General features: G+C 44.4%; 1 protein-coding gene across 4 annotated transcripts in view; it reads right to left on the bottom strand.

Annotated features, from left to right (window-relative positions):
- Positions 1 to 13,152, bottom strand: part of CAMSAP3 (calmodulin regulated spectrin associated protein family member 3) — a 131,097-nt gene that overhangs the window by 12,731 nt on the left and 105,214 nt on the right. For 2 of the 4 annotated variants that reach the window (XM_063931633.1, XM_063931631.1), the window contains exons 6-11: positions 10,340 to 10,387; positions 4,883 to 5,021; positions 1,034 to 1,173; positions 848 to 923; positions 679 to 730; positions 447 to 484 (exon numbers count right to left, since the gene is read on the bottom strand). In XM_063931633.1, the coding sequence (XP_063787703.1) occupies positions 447 to 484; positions 679 to 730; positions 848 to 923; positions 1,034 to 1,173; positions 4,883 to 5,021; positions 10,340 to 10,387 (493 nt within the window). The remainder of the gene's footprint in view (positions 1 to 446; positions 485 to 678; positions 731 to 847; positions 924 to 1,033; positions 1,174 to 4,882; positions 5,022 to 10,339; positions 10,388 to 13,152) is intronic. The other 2 variants (XM_063931632.1, XM_063931634.1) reach the window with 1 other exon arrangement.

Consider the following 13,152-nt stretch of genomic DNA (forward strand, 5'->3'; position numbering starts at 1 on the left):
AGCTGCTCTGCTGTAGCGTGTCGGTCAGCCCTCACACCCCTTTGTAACCGGCATTCACCAATCACATGAATGGCACATGGTGCTCTGCAGTTTCCATGGCGGTTATTCCCAATGGTGCCATTTGTCCAGTCACGATATACACCTTTACCACAGCAGCACACGGACAGTTCACAAACTGCGCTGTGTCAGAAATACTGCCACCCTTGGCCCGAAAGCTGATAATCATCCCAATTTTTCAACTCTGATAAATCGCCCCTTTTACCCATGACAGCAACGAGTGATATGTGTGCGCACAGCCTTTTGCACACCTTATATATGCACGAAGCCAGCGCACAACACGTGACGCACTTCATGGGCTACGCGCTGCCGACATCAAATGTAGGAGGAGGTCATAATGTCACTTCACCGTGTATAAATCCTTAGTACTGGGGGAACATCAGACTTACCTGTGGTACCAGGCCGGAAGGTGAAGACTGGAGAGCCCCTGACAAAACAGGACATGAGAGTGATTATACTTAGGTGTAAATCCTGAGATGGATACATAAGTTACATAGGGTGTCAAGCAAATAGGTGTAAAACACCCTGGACCTGGAGATAGCAATACTATAATAAATAGCCATTTGAAGAAACGTTTAACAAGAAACTTTCCATAGCATTATAGTAATACAGCATACATACCCCCCGCTGTTTGCGCTGGAAGGGGTGGTACTGTCATTGTTTTGCTGTAAGTCTGAAAGAGAACATCACAGATGTAACATTTATAGCACCCGTCTATAAGAAACATACAACCATTAGGCTACCTCCAGTCAAATAAAAGTCTCAGGCTTTTTGGGGCAGACATACTCGCCTTTAGGTTGGACAAACTCAGGCTTGAGGACTTCAAAGCAATAATACAGATCGGCTAAGAGAGCAACGAGATTAACCTGGTGAGCAGGACAGGGGAGAAGACAGAAAACATTTTACAATGAAGCACATTATAAGTTACTACTTCCACTATACACTGCGGACAATGAATGCAGCGTGTGTTTCTCACCCGCAGAGTAGTGGGCACATACAGCAGGTCTTCCAGGGACAGCGGGCAGGATGGAGGTAGATGCTGGGCGTAGAAGTCTCTCAGTAGCAGCAGGTTATAGATGCTGTCAGCCACAGACATGGTGTCCTTCAAACAGACATCTGTAGAAAAGAGAACCATCCATGAGCCTTGGAGAAAGCATGTGCTGGGTCCCTCATGACTGCTGAGCTCACGGATGACCATATAGGATTTATCACTAACGTTTTGGGCATTAGTGCAGATATTGAAGGTTTACTTTACAAACAGAGCAAGTCTGTGGTTGAATGCACTTATTGCCAATTACTCCCATTGTTCCAAGATGGAAATCTGACCAAACACTATTAGCGGCCAACCAGCAATTAGCTTTAATCTATCTAATGAAGGTTAGAGAATAAGGGCCTGATTTTTAGTCACACAAATCCAAAAGTGGGTGCATCTGGCGATCCTACAGCAAAATGCGCAGCCAGTGTTCTCTCTCCATGCAATGGGCATTTCTAGATGGCTTCCTTGTGAGCACACGCAAGAGATCAAAATCGTTGGCGTGTTGTGGGTGTAGGATATCCATTTCGAAAGGCTCTTTTGCACCAAACATGGGGTAGGTGTTAAGTGTTGGTATGAATGATCACTGCAGACGGTAGGTGGTGGTACCAAAATAATGAAACCATGCATATACGCAACGTAAATCTGGCTGCTGCGGCCAAACACACTTATAGGTACTTCTCAAACTCAGAATCAGCATACCCTCCAACTGTACCTTGTATAAAAAAGGGGGCGTGATCACACTCCCTTTACCCATGGCCACACCCCCTTTCCTAATTTGTACCGATTTTTCTGTGTACAATGTTGGCGGGTATGGAATCAGGCCCCGAAAGATAATGTCTGGTAGTGGTGGCAATGGGCATAATTGCACATTCATCCATAAAGCTTACTGAATGAAGAATACCAGAGACTGTAGGTGACTAGCTGAGTCCTGGCTAGCAAGTGGACATTATGTATAGGAATCTAAGGGGTGTACTTACTAAGCCTTGGATGGAAATAAAGAACCAGCCAACCAGCTCCTAACTATCATTTTTCAAACACAGCCTGTGGCATGGCAGTTAGAAGATGATTGACTGAGACTTTATCTCCGTTCACTTTATCTCCAGCCAAGGCTTAGTAAATAAACCCCTAAGTGATCTATAGGAAGCATACAGCAGTCCACCTGTGTTCAGATTTGCTACTCACACCCAATATGGTACCAAATCGAAACAGATTTCCGTCACATTCCATAGTACCTCTATGAGGACTCCACATTGTCTGGCAATTTTTATACATTTACTATGGCAATAACTGATCAGGATCCAAGTTATCCCATAAAGCATCCTCATGTTCAACCCGCTTGTAAAATCTATAATTATAGGACAAGCAATCCTAAATACAACTTTACCCATATAAAAAGGGCACAGAGTGTAATTCACAAATCCAGAAATCTTTGGTGATCAACAGCTATAATCTATGGCCAGCTCTTAAGTTATTCCATCTAAAGACGGTGCTTCATGGCTACACCTCCAATACGATGGGTTGCAGTTTGTACAGTGCATTCGGAAAGTATTCACAGTGCTTCACTTTTTCCACATTTTGTTATGTATTTTGTTATTCCAAAATGGAATAAAATAATTTTTCCCCCTCAAAATTCTACACACAATACCCCATAATGACAATGTGAAAAAAGTTTGATTTTTTTGCAAATTTATTAAAAATAAAAAACTAAGAAATCACATGTACATAAGTATTCACAGCCTTTGCCATTAAAAGCTCAAAATTGAGCTCAGGTGCATCCCGTTTCCACTGATCAGCCTTGAAATGTTCCTACAGCTTAATTGGAGTCCACCTGTGGTAAATTCAGTTGATTGGACATGATTTGGAAAGATCCCACACTTGACAGTGCATGTCCGAGCACAAACCAAGCATGAAGTCAAAGGAATTGTCTGTAGACCTCTGAGACAGGATTGTCTCAAGGCATAAATCTGGGGAAGGGTACAGAAAAATATCTGCTGCTTTGAAGGTCCCAATGAGCACAGTGGCCTCCATCATCCATAAATGGAAGAAGTTTGGAACCACCAGGACTCTTCCTAGAGCTGGCCGGCCGTCTAAAATGAGCGATCAGGGGAGAAGGGCTCTAGTCAGGGAGGTGACCAATAATCCGATGGTCACTCTGTCAGAGCTACAGCATTCCTCTGTGGAGAAAGGAGAACCTTCCAGAAGGACAACCATCTATGCAGCAGTCCACCAATCAGGCCTGTATGGTAGAGTGGCCAGACGAAAGCCACTCCTTAGTAAAAAGCACATGGCAGCCTGTCTGGAGTTTGCCAAAATGCACCTGAAGGACACTCAGACCATGAGAAACAAAATCCTCTGGTCTGATGAGACAAAGATTGAACGCTTTGGCGTGACTGCCAGGCGTCATGTTTGGAGGAAACCAGGCACCACTCATCACCAGGCCAATACCATCCCTACAGTGAAGATTGGTGGTGGCAGCATCATGCTGTGGGGATGTTTTTCAGAGGCAGGAACTGGGAGACTACTCAGGATAGAGGGAAAGATGAATGCAGCAATGTACAGAGACATCCTGGATGAAAACCTGCTCCGGAGTGCTCTTGACGGGTGGTCTTCAGTATGCCGGCTGTCGGGATCCCGGCGCACAGTATACCGGCGCCAGAATCCCGACAGCCGGCATACCGACACTTATTCTCCCTCGTGGGGGTCCACGACCCCCCTGGAGGGAGAATAAAATAGCGTGGCGCGCTCGCTACACTGTCGGTATGCTGGCGGTCGGGCTCCCGGCGCCGGTATGCTGGTCGCCAGGAGCCCGACCACCGGCATACCATACTACACCCCTCTTGACAACATCAGACTGGGGTGACGGATCATCTTTCAACAGGACAACCACCCTAAACACACAGCCAAGATATCAAAGAAGTGGCTTCAGGACAACTCTGTGAATGTCTTTGAGTGGCCCAGCCAGAGCCCAGACTTGAATCCGATTGAACATTTCTGGAGAGATCTGAAACTTGAATCCGATTGAACATTTCTGGAGAGATCTGAAAATGGCTGTGCACCAACGCTTCCCATCCAACCTGATGGAGCGTGAGAGGTGTTGCAAAGAGGAATGGGCGAAACTGGCCAAAGACAGGTATGCCAAGCTTGTTGCATCATATTCAAAAAGACTTGAGGCTGTAATTGCTGCCAAAGGTGCATCAACAAAGTATTGAGCGAAGGCTGTGAATACTTATGTACATGTGATTTCTTTTAATACATTTGCAAAAATCTCAAAAAAACTTTTTTCACATTGCCATTATGGGGTATTGTGTATGGAATTTTGAGGGGAAAAAATGAATTTATTCCATTTTGGAATAAGGCTGTAACATAACAAAATGTGGAAAAAGTGAAGCGTTGTGAATACTTTCCGGATGCACTGTGTAATGCCAATTCCACTCAATGCCAATGTGTCAACCAGATTAAGGTCTGTGTTTAGAATCCAGCGTCCTAATCATGTGACATTGCACTTGTGCCAAGGACACTCAAGACTACACATGATAGCATTTTAAATTTTAGCATTTTAAATTTTACAGTACATCTTACACAATACCCAGGTACAGAATCTACAGATTATAATGGGGACGACGACAAAAAATCTAATTTCTGCAAACAATATTTTTGATCTCTGTGTGACAATACATTTATGGTGAACAGGCATTGCAAAATTAATGTCATATTGGTTTGGTGATTTTCATTACCAAACCATGTGATCATCTATCCTCTCCTTACCCCTGTATACATACATATACTCACCCTGCAGTCTCAGCTGTGACGGGCAGTAGTAGTGGACAGTGGCCGCCAGGGCACTCCCATTGGACAAGTCTCTCATGGATGAGACGGATGTAAAGCAGGGGGTCTGCCTGGAGAGGGCTTTGTCCTTCCGATAGCGGATCTAGCAGAGAAATGAGGAGGGGGATACAGATTTAGCACTGCACAATACACACTCTCACAGCAATGTGTGCAGAGCGGCTCGGTGTGCAAGGAACTCTAATCACACTATACATATCTGCAGCTAGGAGATTGCAGCTAGCAATCCTTCTCAGTCATTAGAAAGGTGCCAATTAGAAAAGCGACAGCGTTGTGTGGAGGGTGTAGCTGTGAGCCTGCTTTATTACCACCATTTATACATAGTGTGCTGCACGGTAATCTCTATACATTACAGGCCGGCGTGTGAACAAACATGCAGCTACTACAAGGGTGTGTGCACAATACACATTCCGCAAGCTGCAGGCACAGTAACACAACATCAAAAAAATTACTTGCATACAAAGATGGTGAGACTTGTAAAAAGGGGTTTAATAGGACATTCACAGAAATAATAGAAGCATTCAACAAACCTGGTTTCTTCCCTTTACACTAGTACATGCAAAGCCACTAGGGGTCTTTTATAGAGGACTGGAGATTAGCCTAGAATGAGACCTCATGTACACAGAGAAGGTACTGAGGTAACGATGTAGTCAGCTGGACTGGGGGAACTGGCCCAAATTTCCCCCAATGCCCTCTTCTCACTAGTGGGTACAACTCATTGTGGTGACATGAATTGGGGCAGCCACTGAATCACAGCATCAAACGGGATGTAATCAAAGAGTCAACATTTACAATGTCAACAGTCATGTCAACACCACAATGTCCACATGTGAAAAGTCACCATTAGGGTTAAGTGGGGGAGCACCCTAATGGTCCAGGTTTTAAGTATATCCATGCTTGGCCACAGGTGACTAATACCCCTTTCACACCTCACAAATAACTCTGTATATTGGCAGGTAGACGTGGACTATGTGCAGTGTGAAAGGGGTAAGTCCCGAATTACCGGCTCGCCTGACCCAGTATTTCAACCCAGGAATAAAGCAGGGTTATTCCCAGGTTATTACCGGGTCAGGTGCGGTGTGAACAGGGTAATCCGGGTCAATGCGATCTGGGACCCGTTCACACTATGGAGGAGGCGGTGTGGAGATGATCTCATCTCCAAGCACTGCCTCCACACCTGGCCCCGATGACGCCAGCGCCGCCTCCATACCTGATGCAACCTCAGCATATTGCCGGGTCGCGTTGCCAGTCTGAAAGGGGTCTCATGGCGGGTCGCACCCTGGAAGGACCAGTGTACAATTCCTGGGGGCGACCCGCCTTTGCGATGTGAAAGCACCATAAGTAACTGAGTGAATTTGATTTACCCATCTGTGCTGAGTCATGGATATACCTAAAACCTTAACTGTAAGGGGGCCTTGAGGACCATGTTTGGGAACCTCTGGATAAGGTAATACTTACCGTAACGCAGGAGGATCGGAGGTCTGACATGGAAGTGATGGCCACATGACCACCGGGACCTGCAAACCGCTGCAGCCATCAGGAGCAGGTAAGTCACGCTGGGCCACCAGGGATGATATGGTGGCATCCTAACATGTCTACATTATCATACCACACCCTAACCAACAAGTTCAAACTTGTAGTTTATTCCAGATCAACCAATATAATAAATAAACTTTGTAGCTTTAGGCAGAGGTAACTTGAAAAGGGCTTTTGGAGCTACAGCCCTAACTTACACCCTAATAGATCATCACACATGCCGATCCATGTTCAAAATTGGGTGAATCTCACAGGTACATGCCCATCTGTGGCCAGATTAAGACATGTGGGTGATGTTCAAACCACTGTGGTAAGTCAGTCCTCTTAGTTGTTTTGTATATAATTAGTGTTCAAAGTCAGATCGGATCCATTTGGCGTAGCGACCCATTCGGCAGACCGTCCCACGTGGCATGAAGGTCCAAAAGAACGTTATTATTTTCCGGCACCAGAAAAAGGATCAAACACTCTATTCCCAAATATCTCTGCAAATCATTTCTCACAGTAGTTAGGGTGGGTGCTCCCCAAACACGTACTGAAGGTAAAGGATGTGCCAGCTTCCTTCACAAATTCCTGAGCTATTGCTGAGAACTAAAACCCGACCTGATCTGTTATTTTGAAGACTGAGTGCAATTCTTTCACTATGGAGGGGCCCCATCCAATGGTCCCTGTGGATTCACAAAGTGGAGAAGAATTTGCTTTACTATACAGGGAACATGGTTGGGGTTCTGGTTATGTTATAGACCACACATCTGCACAGTGAAGGAGTTATGGAACCCATACATCAGCGGAGTATTGGAGCAAGACCGCACTCTTCAGATGCCTGGGTTGGAAATCCTCGGGTAACTGATTCCAACCAAAAGATGATCGGTATCAGAGTCAGGTATTTTTAACATTTTTTTTGCAGATTTCTTGATGGATCACCAATGTCTGCCAATCGGCAGATCAGATCGTCAGAATGGGACATCGGGCCCGTATTACTTCCTATACCTGGGAAGGGTCACTTCATATCTTGTAAACACTCTACTTGCACACCTAATTGAAGGTAGGGCAATAAATACTTATGATCTGGCTTTGAAGATTACAACACATTTTCTTTTATTCCAGAATACACTTTGCCCTGGATACATACACATTGCATGTATTCCCATAGTGCACTGCAGGCAGCACTGCACAAGATGATCAGCAGAATGGTCTCATGCCACGCAACAAGCATAGCTTTATTCAGCACACTGCACTTACAGTAAGGCCAACATACATATTTCATTACCGTCCTGCAGTGAAGGAAATGTCTTCCACAATATGTATGTTACATTATATATGAGAGAATGCACGCCTTACTGTAACTTGTAATGCTAAAAGAGGACACAGCAGTTCTGTTTCCACGTAAGAGGGTGGAAGTATTGTTTTATACTGGACTATGATGATCTGAAATAACTTACAGCGTGCGGCCCTATTCCATCAAATGTACGTTTGATAATGAGATGCTGGCTATGTAATTAGATCTTTATGTTATTATACTGCTCAGTTACCGAGGCAGCAGGGGGTGAAGGGGAGGGGGGGGGGGGTGGGGGGAATCGGGGAGATGTTCTGTGCCCTGAGCCAATAATCTAGAAACCTGCTAGTTCCTAAAGATACTCACTGAGGCATTAGCTATTTGTGCTGCTGTGAGGTCACCAGAGACTCACATTAATGAATAGGCTGGACGGACTGTATTTCTCAGACAAGCTGTCTCCACTGTTGTGTCCTTTATCAAAAACTACTAACTTTAATTTAAAACATAGTAATAGATTTTTCTCTGTCTCAAGAAAAACTGCCATTAAATCATTCTCCAAAACAACATTTGACATTGGAGAATATCAGCAAAATGAGAACTACAGTATGTGCAACAGTATATTAGTTACAATTGCAATTCCAAAAGTGGCCAGCAGGTGTCCTCATTACACCAGTGATGTACTGCTCAATGGGAAACATTTGTGAAACCCACTGAATGCACACTGCCTTTGTTTTGCAACAGTGCAACTAGATGGTCTGCCCAGTGCACATCAAGGGGCACACCTACTCTCCGCTCCCAGGAGACGCCTTACCGTACTGGAAGTGTGCCCAGATGTGCAGGGAAGCTGACAAAATCTGAAAGCCAGACTGTCTACCTGTCTAGTACCATTCTTTTCATCAAAGGTACTCTCTCTTCATTATTGTGCTTAAATACTGATAACTGTAGCCTCATTCATGGCCCTAATTAATCAATAGTGATGGAACTTCAATACTTTTTTGGAGAAATTAAACAAGTGTAGCCGTATATAGCTTCATGTCTAATAGATACATAGTACGCACTTAAATCGCAAGTAAGACACAACAGCAATAACTCTGTCAGTGGGTGCACCGTGTCACTGGAATTTGTCCCACATTTAATAACCCTCAGAGAGGCCCAGAGCCGTGGAAAGGTTGCGCTGGCCTAATAGACAACATAACGACAAGGAAAATAGGAAAGGGAAGACGCTAGAGGTAAAACATCACCAATTTGCCTGGGAGAGGAAGCAGGAATATGCATGCAATAAGATAATCCCAGGGCAGGGCTGAGGCATCTGCAGGCTTCCCGTCACCACGATAGGGCTTCAAGCCACCCCCAGTTTCCAGACTCTAGATCTCAGGGGACACACAGCTGAGCAGAGCAAAGTCATTAGCATGCTAGCCAGGCTGATTAGCAAATTAATGGCTCTCCCAGTTATCATAAGGAGATTTTTAGAACTAAAAAGGGGGTGTTATAGAGAACACGTGTCTGCCAACAAAATTATCCATCAATATAGGTTTCTTTGTTCTTTGTTTCAGTGTCAACTCGCTATCCAGGACAACACCAAGATTCTGCACATGTTCAGTGTTTTGTAATACAGAACCCCCAAGGCGTCCAGTTGGGTGGCCAAACTGTATTCTTGGGTTGGTGAGCTTCTATCATAAGGACTTCTGTTTTGTCAGCAGTCACAGCCAACTGGCACTCACCCACTCCTGGAGCTCAGCTAGACAGCCATTTAGGATTGGTATTGGGTTCTCATTGCCTGGAGCAAAGGACAGGTAGAGTTGTAGATCATCTGCATAGCAGTGCTAGACCAGGCTATGGTGCCTGATTATTAGAAGGTATCTAAGAACCTCAGACAAATACACACAATAAAAACCCCATGTGATAATTCATGATCCAATTAGTGTGAGATACAAACAAGGGGTGTAGTACGGCCGACCGGCGGTCAGGAGACCGCCGGTCAGCTTACAGACGCCGGGATCCCGGCAGCATACCGACGCCGGGATCCCGGCGGGGAGGGGCGAGTGCAGCAAGCCCCTTGCGTGTTCGCTGCGCTTGCACCACGCTGCGCTCGCCATGCTGCGGGCTCGGTGGTTCTATTCCCACTCTATGGGTGTCGTGGACACCCACGAGTGGAAATAGTCCCTGTTGGTCGGCATGCCGACCATCGGGATAGTGAGCCGTCTGGACGGTGGAGGAGGTCATGTGACTGTCGGTCAGCTGACCAGCGGTCACATGAATACCACCCACAAACAAGATCCACACTAAAGTCTAGCACAGCCTATCTGGCCAATGCTTATTATAAGGAACTTGGCAGTAAGTCTCTTTGAGAAACTTTGTCCAGGAAACGTCTCTGTGCACCTTTGTTAAGTTGTTAGCTGTAGATAAACATCAGCTGCACAAGACTGGTCGGAGCACTTTGAAATGACTTAAAAGGTTTATTATTTTAGGCCCATGTGGTGTAAGAGGAAGAAATACAGATCTGATTTCAAAGTATAAAAATAACCATAATTTATTCATCTAAAATGAAATAAAAATTCAGAATTTTGGAAATGAGGGCGTGCACAATACTTTACCACAGGAGGCTTATTCCCAGACTCCTTTAAACAAAAAGCGATGGCATGCTAAACGCAACGGAAAAGAGCAACGGAGAAAGTCAGGGCAGCGTCATATCAGAGACATACAGAGAGGCCGGGCAGAAGGGCCTATAGCAGGCGTGTCCTTTTCTCAGGCGGAAACAACACTTATTTGTGAGTGGGAGGATAGGTTGGAAATTTAATAGAGGCGGAGGTAAAATGGCTGCCAGAAAAACTGAGGCTAAGATAAACACCAACATACAGGAAAACGATCTTATACACAGCACCTCATTTAGGATTTGTGATAATTAAATGGAGCAGATTAGCATATTTAATTAGGAATGTACAAGCAACAAGATCTGCCACCTTACCTGGAAATAGAATGCAATTCCGTATCATTCAATTAACAACATATTACTGGTGCACTTTACCAAATGTTTGTCAGGTGACAATTAAAATTGCCCTGATGTCTGACCAAATCTCTGAACACCTCAGAAAATAATTTTCCTGGGATATCCAAAGCCAGGATTTACTGATAGTGTGACCAATTACTTGGAGAATATTCACGAAGTATATTCATTTCAAATGATTTTGTACTTGTAATACTGCATCGTACACTTAATATCATGAGACCTGCATTATTAAAATATAAAAAAAAACAAAAAAAAACAAAAAAACAAACAACAAACCTATTCATCTAGCCACAGTGGAGGCAGCCATTTTGTAGGCTGAATTGATACTGCAGAGTAGGCAGGCCAATAAACTCACTGACGCCACATTCTCACTAACAAGGATTCAGCCGCTAGAACAGCTGCCTCCACCATATGTATGTAATGGGTGCCGTCTAAGATGTTAATATATGCCTATACACATATTTAAAAAGAGAAAGTTGTGACACACTGGCCCGCATTAGGTTTGTATTAGTTACTTTTCACAAAAAAAGGGGCAACACAATTAGCTAAGTGATGTGCGAATATTCTGACCATTTCTATGGCGCATCACCACCGCCAACAGCGCATAATTTTGCTCGCCCCCCATAGAGGTGCACAGGAAAACTTTTGCTGTTGCTATATGTAATTATCAATGCTGTGCGCCACTGGACATTGTGACCACACAACACAGATAATGGTATTGCCTCCAAAGAGTAGAAAGTATATTGGAGGCTAAATTGGGTTCCCATAAGAGATTTACTAAGGGGTCTATTCATGAAGCAGTGAAAACACTGGAGAAACAGATCAGTGGAGAAGTTGCCCATGGCAACCAATCAGCATCTCCCGTAGATATTATAAAATGTACTTGATAAAGGCTTCCGTCAAAGCCGATTGGTTGCCATGGGCAACTTCTCCACTCTTTTCACTGCATCATGAATATACCCCTTAAACTGTACTAATAAGGAACACATTAGTCAGGTAAGGACAAGCAGGTTTTCCAAGCATTGTACAAGTCCCGTGGCTGGCTAAAGCTTCATGTCTCCCATGAACATGGCCGCCCAGAAAACTAAAAGAAAAAGAGTAATTTTACCTCATTGTTTTAGCTATTGACATGAAGTCACATTGACTTTAAAAGTTTTATTTAAAAAACAAAACAAAAAAACATGTCACTGGACAGGACTTTGCTGCTTTAAACCCTTAAACTGCACCGTCACTCTCATAAGTACAAGGAAATTGAGTTTATAAAAAAAATAATAATAATAAGGAAGGTACAAATGACAGGCATGCTACGATGGAATTAATCCAATATAAATACAACTGGGGTCTATTACAACAGCCTCTCTTAGCCCATAGAATGAGTGGAAAATAGTGGTCATTATCTAAAAATGTTGCAATGTACACACACTTTGTTGAGGATTTTAAAAAACAAAAACAAACAATTACAGCTGATGATTTGCCACAATCCAGGGTCTAAGAGAGGAGGTCGGGCCCAAAGGATTCTGGGATATCATTTAGAAGCTCTAAACCGTTTCTAATTGGTACATTAAAAAAAAAAAAAAAAGGAGGAAAGAAAAGAGGGGGAAATGTAAAATATAACTACACTGCTCAAAAAAAATAAAGGGAACACTAAAATAACACATCCTAGATCTGAATGAATGAAATATTCTTATTAAATACTTTGTTCTCTACATAGTTGAATGTGCTGACAACAAAATCACACAAAAATTATCAATGGAAATCAAATGTATTACCCCATGGAGGTCTGGATTTGGAGTCACACTCAAAATTAAAGTGGAAAAACACACTACAGGCTGATCCAACTTTGATGTAATGTCCTTAAAACAAGTCAAAATGAGGCTCAGTAGTGTGTGTGGCCTCCACGTGCCTGTATGACCTCCCTACAACGTCTGGGCATGCTCCTGATGAGGTGGCGGATCGTCTCCTGAGGGATCTCCTCCCAGACCTGGACTAAAGCATCTGCCAACTCCTGGACAGCCTGTGGTGCAACGTGGCGTTGGTGGATGGAGCGAGACATGATGTCCCAGATGTGCTCAATTGGATTCTGGTCTGGGAAACAGGCGGGCCAGTCCATAGCATCAATGCCTTCGTCTTGCAGGAACTGCTGACACACTCCAGCCACATGAGGTCTAGCATTGTCTTGCATTAGGAGGAACCCAGGGCCAACCGCACCAGCATATGGTCTCACAAGGGGTCTGAGGATCTCATCTCGGTACCTAACGGCAGTCAGGCTACCTCTGGCGAGCACATGGAGAGCTGTGCGGCACCCCAAAGAAATGCCACCCCACACCATTACTGACCCACTGCCAAACCGGTCATGCTGGAGGATGTTGCAGGCAGCAGAACGTTCTCCTTGGCGTCTCC

The sequence above is a fragment of the Pseudophryne corroboree genome, chromosome 6 (assembly GCF_028390025.1).
Source record: "Pseudophryne corroboree isolate aPseCor3 chromosome 6, aPseCor3.hap2, whole genome shotgun sequence".
Classification (NCBI taxonomy): domain Eukaryota; kingdom Metazoa; phylum Chordata; class Amphibia; order Anura; family Myobatrachidae; genus Pseudophryne; species Pseudophryne corroboree.